Consider the following 7323-nt stretch of genomic DNA (forward strand, 5'->3'; position numbering starts at 1 on the left):
ATCTGAGGGGCTGGGGACCTGGACTCGTAGGTCTGAGGGAGGGGACGGGGCTAGTCCCAAGTTAGGCTGGCAAGTGCAGACTCTAGGAGGGCTCTAGTGTGGGGCTCGGCAACCACACAACGGTCGTCGTCTTCATTGAGTTTATTAGACGGGGCGCCCCTGGGGGACCTTCCATGCAGTTTCACCCCCCCAGGGGTAGGGACCAGGACAGCTGTGTGGCACGGAGGCAGGGCCTGATCTGCTTTCCTCAGCTTCTCCCTCAGCCCTTCTGTGATTGGCCGGCGAGGTGGGGCCCACCTGGTCATGTGCTCCTTTTACACACCCTTTCTGTCTCCCCTGCTCTAGCCACTGGACTATGATGGTTTGTGTCTCTGTGTCTGGATCTCCTAGCAGGGGCCAGGGACCAGAGGGACTCATCTCAGCATCCTCCATATTGCCCAGTCCAGGGTCAGGTGCACAGGTCTTAGGAAACGTGCATGCATGAATGAATGGAATGAATAAACACATGAAGTGAAACGCTGACCCACAGACATTCCCTCCCAAGCTAAGTAAAGTAAGTATCTGCTGTGTTTCCTCACTGCCAATGCCTGCGTGGCCCTCTTCAGTGGACACCTCCCTTTGCATCCCATCTGTTTGTGTCCCCCAAAGGACAGAGCTTGGGATGGATATAGCTCTGACTGAGGTTTGCAAGACCTGGCACCTGGAGAAATATTTGTCAAATGAATGAATGAAACCTCTTCTTTCCCTTCTCCTCACTGGGCATTTCCAGAAGATTCTAGAAGCATGGCAGATGTGGGCAGCAGCAAGCAGTGCAGGGTGGACAGAGCAGCTATGGGGTAATTCACCAGAGCTTCCATCCCAACCACCTTGCAACCTCTGTGCCCCATGTCCTAAATCCCTGGGCCGCCTCCTCTTTCTTGATCCCTTCTGGCCCTGTGTCTCATCTTTCTCAAGCGTACTCTCTGATTTCAAAGTATAGCCACTACTGTGAACTCAAACCTAGCAAAGATCATGAAGATGCCCCAGGACCGGGCAGTGTCTCGTTCTCTTGTACATAAGGCCATCAGGAGTCCGAGCCAACTTGACAACCATTTGGGGAGGTGGGGGGGGGTGCTATCCTCCATCTTCCCATCTGCAAGCATCCATTTCTCTCCTGTTTGTCTGAACTGTTGCCTTCAGTGTACATCCTACATTCTCCCCCTCCCCACTTGCCAACAGGGCTGACTTCCCCAGGGGTGTACTGAAATGACATCTCCGAGGAGGCCATCAACCACACGGTATTATCAGATCTAGTGGTCACTTTATTGTTCTTGAGGTACTTCCAACACTCAGCAATCCTTATTACAGCAACTTCCTCCCTTTCCTAAAACACTTTGTTCTTTGGATCTCTGTGTCTCTCGAGTTTTCTGGCTACTTCTGGTCACTCCTTGTTCCCTCTGCCAGTTGCTCTTCTTCCTCAGATGGAGATACCGCCAAGGCTCTGGCTAGGGAGGGTCATCTTCTCTACCCACACTTACCCTCCTAGGTCACTTCATTCAGTCCCCATGGCTTGAAATGTCTTCTATATGCTGACGTTTCCAAGATTTATATTTCTAGCTATGACCTCTCTACCAACCTACCAGCTCACATATCCAACCGGTGACTTGATACCCCTACTGGGATTTCTCACAGTCATCTCCAACTTGGCACATCCAGGGAACTTTTGACCTCTCCCCCTCAAATCCCATTTCCTCCCAGTTTTTCTCTTCCTGGCAGTACACTGTAGTAGACACCCCCATTGTTCAACGAGTTCCTCTCGGTACCTTACCCTGCTTTCCCATCCCTTTCCCCACTACATCCAATTCACCACCACGTCAGGGTCTACCTTCACAATTTCACACGTGGTCCTTCCATCTCTCCATCCCCATGGGCATCAACTATACCTCACCCTGGTCTAAGCCACCATCACCCCCAAATGGACAACTACAAGAATCCTCGTCACTGTCCCTTCATTTCCAGTTTTGACCCCACAAATGTATCGCCAGCACAGCAGTGTGATTCTGGGTTGTTTGGTGGTTTTTTGTTTTTTTTTTTGGTTTTGTTTTGAATGAGTGTCTGATCAAGTCATTCTGGAGCTCAAAATAGCCTAATGGCTTTCCATGGGTCAAGGAAAAAATTCAAAATGCTACGTGTTTGGCTGCCAGTCCTGTTCTTTCACCCACTCCTCCTCTGCTCACCCCCATGGGACTCCAGGAGAACGTTACACCTCAGAACCTTTGTGCTTGCTTGGTGGTTGGAATGTTGTTAAGTACTGTCAAGTTGGTTCCAACCCTGTATAGGGTTTCCAAGGAGCAACTGGTGGGTTTGAACCACCAACCTTGTGGTTGGCAGTCTAGTGCTCATCCTACAGTGCCACACCAGGACTCCATGTGGTGGCCAGAAAGCTTGTCCCCCAATTTTTGTAAGTCCCTTTCACATGTCTGTTCAAATGTTACTCTCCAGTGAGTAACCCAACCACGCTATCTAAAGTCAACCTTGCCCTGTGGTCCTGCTACCACCTTTTTAATCAGGAACCACACTCATCTTATCATTTGTCTCTTCGTTGGCATGTGTCAGAAGAGCAGGACTTTTGCTCATCACCCTATTTCTTTGACCTCAGCTGGGTCTTGGCTATATATTTCCACCCATAGTAACACCACCTACAGCAAAAGTTGCCTGGTCCTCCGCCACTTTCGTGATGTTTGAGTGTACTGTTGTGGCCATTTGTAGCATCTTCCAAGCAAAGGGGCTCATCTTCCAGCATTATGTTGTTGTTAATTGATAGCGAGTTGATTCTGACTCAACAGTGATCCCATGTATTACAGAGTAGAACTCGTCCAGATTGGACAATATTCCACGCTGGGATAGGTTTTGATGTTGTTAAGTATTGTTAAGTCAGTTCTGAACCATAAGCGTCCCTGCATAGGGTTTCCGAAGAGCAGCTGGTGAGCTCGAACTGCCGACCTTGCAGTTCAAACAGCTTTGCAGTCTGGTGCATTAACCCACAGCGCCACACCAGGACTCCTGGGATAGGTAGGCACTTAAAAATTTCTTGAATCATTCCCATGATCTTTTCTGTGGATAACTTAATCTTCCTTTGCTTCTGGGCTTTTGTCTCTATGATCTGTGTATGTGTGTGTGTTGGTATCTCATAGACTTCTGTCCTCTGATTTGTGTATTTCTTTGTCATTTCCTCTCTTATCTCCTTCTCCTCTCCAGGCTACCTTCCTCTGTCTTTGACCTTTTCTCTAGATCTTTGTGACTCTGTCCCCATTTTGACCTCTTCTGCCTACACCCTCATCCCCATCTCTCTTTCTCCTGTCCACCCTTCACCTCTTTCTGGCTCTATTGTTGGCCTTTGGATTATAGAATCTACTGTTCTTTAACCAATTCTCCCCTTCTCCTCCACCAGAGTTCTACCACCACCAAATTAACTTCTTTTGATGCTGCTTCTCCTTGCCCCTGTCCACTTATCATTAGTGGGTCTGTGGTACACTTTTTGCATGCGTGCTGCTATGATGCTGAACAAGTTTCAGTGGAGTTTTATCACCAAGGACTAGCAAGAAAGTCCCAGTGATCTGCTTCCAAACATCAACCAATGAAATCCATATGAATTGCAATGGTCCAATGCACAATTGATCATGGAAATGGCGCAGGGCTGGGTAGGCTTTTGTTTCATGCCATTGTACCTGAGATGATGAACCTGAAAGGGGGTGACAGGCTGAATACATGGAAGCTAATAACAATATATGAGGTTCTTCTGCATCTTGCTAATTGCTAATTGTATGACTTTCCTGCATTTTTCAGCATCTCTCCCTGTAACTGAATTCCTCCTAGTTCTCTTGACCTCAAGTCTCTCTAGTCCATCCACACGGCCCCCTGAGGGAAAGCCCTTACATCCACTTCTGAGCTGTTTCCTCCTCTGTGACCCCCTTTGATAATGCCTGCAGGTCCTCAGGATAAAGGGTTTGTAAGCGCTTGGTGGCATGGCACTATTGTCAAACACAGAGCCCTAGAGGATTAGGCAAGCTGTGCCTTGTCTCTTCATCTCTGCATCCCTGAGCACTGGGTCTGACACACAGGGGCTGTTAAGAGATAGGACAGCCTCTTCAACCACCTTCAAATGCATCACCTTCTCTGTCCTCATGGCTCCATCGCCCAGCTCAACTCTTATCCTCTCTCCTCTACCTGGCCTCTTGTTCATCTTATCCTCCCCCTAGGCTCCAGAGGCATCTGCTTTTGCTCTTCCTCTGCTGCAAACCCCTCCATAACTCCCCATTGCCCTTAGAATAAAGTTTATTTGGAACTCAGGATCTTTAGAATTCTTCCTGCCTTTCTGGTCTCACCCTGACCCTATACTTCAACACCCCACAATTATTAACATCATTCCCAATGCACAGTGTTGTTTCCTTTGCCCGGAATGCCTCCCCTCACCCCTTTCTCCACCTGGCCAACTCCTACTCATCCTTTTAAGGTCCAGATTGGACACCATGTTCTCTGGGACATTTTCCTCAAGAACTACCCACTCCTGGCAGATGGGTCACTCAGCTCTGTGTGCCAAGGTGCTTCTTGTGTACCAGCAGCTTGCAACCCAACCAGTTGCTGACCTAAGGGTGGTGGTTCGAGCCTAGCCTGCAACTTGGCTTCTGTAAAGATCACAGCCAAGGAAATTCAATGAAGCAATTCTACTCTGACGAACACATGGGGCCGCCATGACTTTGAACCAACTAGATGCCAACCCGTTTGGTTTCTTAGCTTTTGGTTACAACATAGATTGAAGTAACTAGTTGAGGTTGCCTGTCAACGGTCATTTAACAATTGCAATCTAAGCTTCCTGAAAGTAGGGATAGGGTCATGACTTCTGATCAGGATTCCAAGTACTAACACATTGTCTGGTTCATTAGGAGTCCCAGAGTGATGCAAATGGTTAAGCATTCTGCTGCTAACCAATAGGTTAATGGTTCAAGTCTACTCAAAGGGGCCTTGGAAGAAAGTCCTGGTAATCTTCTACCAAATGATCACAGCTATTGAAAACCACAGGGGGCACAGCTCCCTTCTGATACACATAGGACCACCATGAGTCAGAGTGAAGTGGAGGACAACAGGTTTGGTTTCTTTGGTCTCTGGTACATTAGCAGACCCTCAAACATGGCAGCGAGTAGGGGGTTGAATTAATGGGTGAGAGAAACACACAAATTTCTACATCCCAGGACTTCAGACACTATTATTCCTGCGCTTCAGTATTTCTGTATTTACTTGCTTCCACCCACCAGAGTGTGAGTTTCAAGAGCAGTTATTCCAGCTTGTTTGCTGTGGCTCTTGTCTCAATTTGTCTCCCTGCATACACGAGCCACTCAACGCTCCTGCTTAAAGACATGCTGCGGCACCTTTGGAATAAAATCTAAACTACGTATTTAACGTACAACCTGGCTCTGTCCTTGTCTCTAGTTTTTTTCTTGCTAGTGGGCCCATCCCCACCTCACTTACCATACCTCAGCCTTCTCTGGAAATTCCTTCCTACCTCAAGACCTTTGCATGTGTTTTTCTGTTTGGAACACTTCCTTTCCTTCCCCTCTACACCTCACAGTTTCACCTCGTGGCTCCTTGCCAGCCAGTGTTAGCTAAAACATCTGTTCCTTTGACACGGGGTTTAAAAAATCCAAACCTACTGCCACGAAGTCAACACTGCCAACTCAGTGACAGAGTAGAACTGTCCCCATAGGGTTTCCAAAGCTATGATCTTTAACGAAGCAAACTACCTCATCTTTCTCCCAAGGAGTGAGTTGGAGCCTCCAACTTTTTAGTCATGTTTTAACTATTGAACCACACAGTTCCTTGTTACAATAATAATAAAAAAACCTACACATAAACAAACAAAAAACCCCACAGCCATGGAGTTGATTCTGACTCATAGTGACCCTATATACATCAGAGTAGGATTTCCAAGACTGTAATTTTTTTTAAGGAAGTGGACTGCTGTTGGGTTTCAACTGCTGACCTTTTGGTTAGCTTGAGAATTGTAACCACCAAAACACCAGGACTCATATGCTAGTTGTAACATAACTGTTTATATATGAGTCTTCGATTGCCTGTGTCACGCACAAGATGGAAACTCTATGAGAATGGTGGAGGCCCCATCTGGTTTTGTGCTTTCTGTAGGCTTAGCGTTCAGCTTTAGACCTCCAACTTATGTTCTCAATGAACACCAGTCATCAGTGAATAAATGTGCTGTTGGCAGACAATATTGAATCTACCACGGATTGCCAGAGGAACCAACACACCTGTCTTGGCAGAAATACAGCCAGAGTGGTCCTTTAGAAGCCAGGACGGTGAGACTTTGTCAGCTACTTTGGATATGTCACCAGGAGGGACCAATCACTAGAGAAAGACATCATGCCTGGTAAAGTAGAGGGCCAAAGAAAAAGAGGAAGACCCCCCTCCCCCAATGAGATGAATTGACGAGATGGCTTCAATAAGGGCAGAGATTGGAAGTCTGGTGAAGGAGTGGGCAACACTGATTCCGGTATACATAAGATCGTCAGGCGTCAGCCATATGTCACGGCTGTAACCACAACAAGGAATGAATGAGTCCCTTTCTGGGCCTGTGATTATGCCCCGTCCCCAGTACTCAACAAACCACTGTGTTGTCTTAAAAGAAAAAAATGAACGAATGCACGCGTTCCCAAACGTACTTCCCTCTTGCGTGTGAGCGCACCTCTCCCCTTCTCTGCCTTTCCGTAAACCTTCTCTTTACACGGAATATATATGTGTATATATACATACATATACATATATATATTTGGTGTGATGATATATTGAGGTTTGATAAACACCTCTCCAGAAGTTGGGCTGGGCTGGTAGTTCCTCCCCACCATCCCACCCACCGCCCTGCCCCCACATGCACACAGCAAAACATGAAAAAGGAAACATCTCAAAACTGCAAAAAACGCCACCGCCCTCCCCCCTCCCCCCCCCAAATCCCACAAAAAAATAAAACACGACGCTCCCTCCCCACGGCCCCTTCCCTGCCCCCTCCCTCGGGGTCCCTGCATCGGAGGGGAGGACGAGTGGGGGAGGTGAGCCGGGGGGAGGGGGAAGGCCCAGCAGTCTCCAGCGCGCTCTAGGTAGGGGGCGCCCCCGAACCCCCGGCAGCCCCGTAGCGCGCGCGCCCGCGCACGCGCCCCGGACACGCGCCCCCTCGGCTCCCCACGCGCGCTCCTACACGGGCGTGGTTTTCCTGTTGAGCGTGTTGGTGTTGGAAGCGGCGGCCTCCTTGGCCAGGGTCCCAGGGGCAGGTGCGGCGGG

The 7323-nt window shown here is 48.5% G+C and overlaps 1 protein-coding gene across 1 annotated transcript in view; it reads right to left on the reverse strand.

The window, feature by feature from the left end:
• Positions 1-7138: 7138 nt before the first annotated feature.
• The window catches only part of CACNG8 (calcium channel, voltage-dependent, gamma subunit 8), a 35038-nt gene continuing 34853 nt past the window's right edge, over positions 7139-7323 (reverse strand). Inside the window, exon 6 of the mRNA XM_006868319.1 lies at positions 7139-7290. Coding sequence (XP_006868381.1) covers positions 7139-7290 — 152 coding nt within the window. The remainder of the gene's footprint in view (positions 7291-7323) is intronic.

Source organism: Chrysochloris asiatica, unplaced genomic scaffold (genome assembly GCF_000296735.1).
Source record: "Chrysochloris asiatica unplaced genomic scaffold, ChrAsi1.0 scaffold00116, whole genome shotgun sequence".
NCBI lineage: Eukaryota > Metazoa > Chordata > Mammalia > Afrosoricida > Chrysochloridae > Chrysochloris > Chrysochloris asiatica.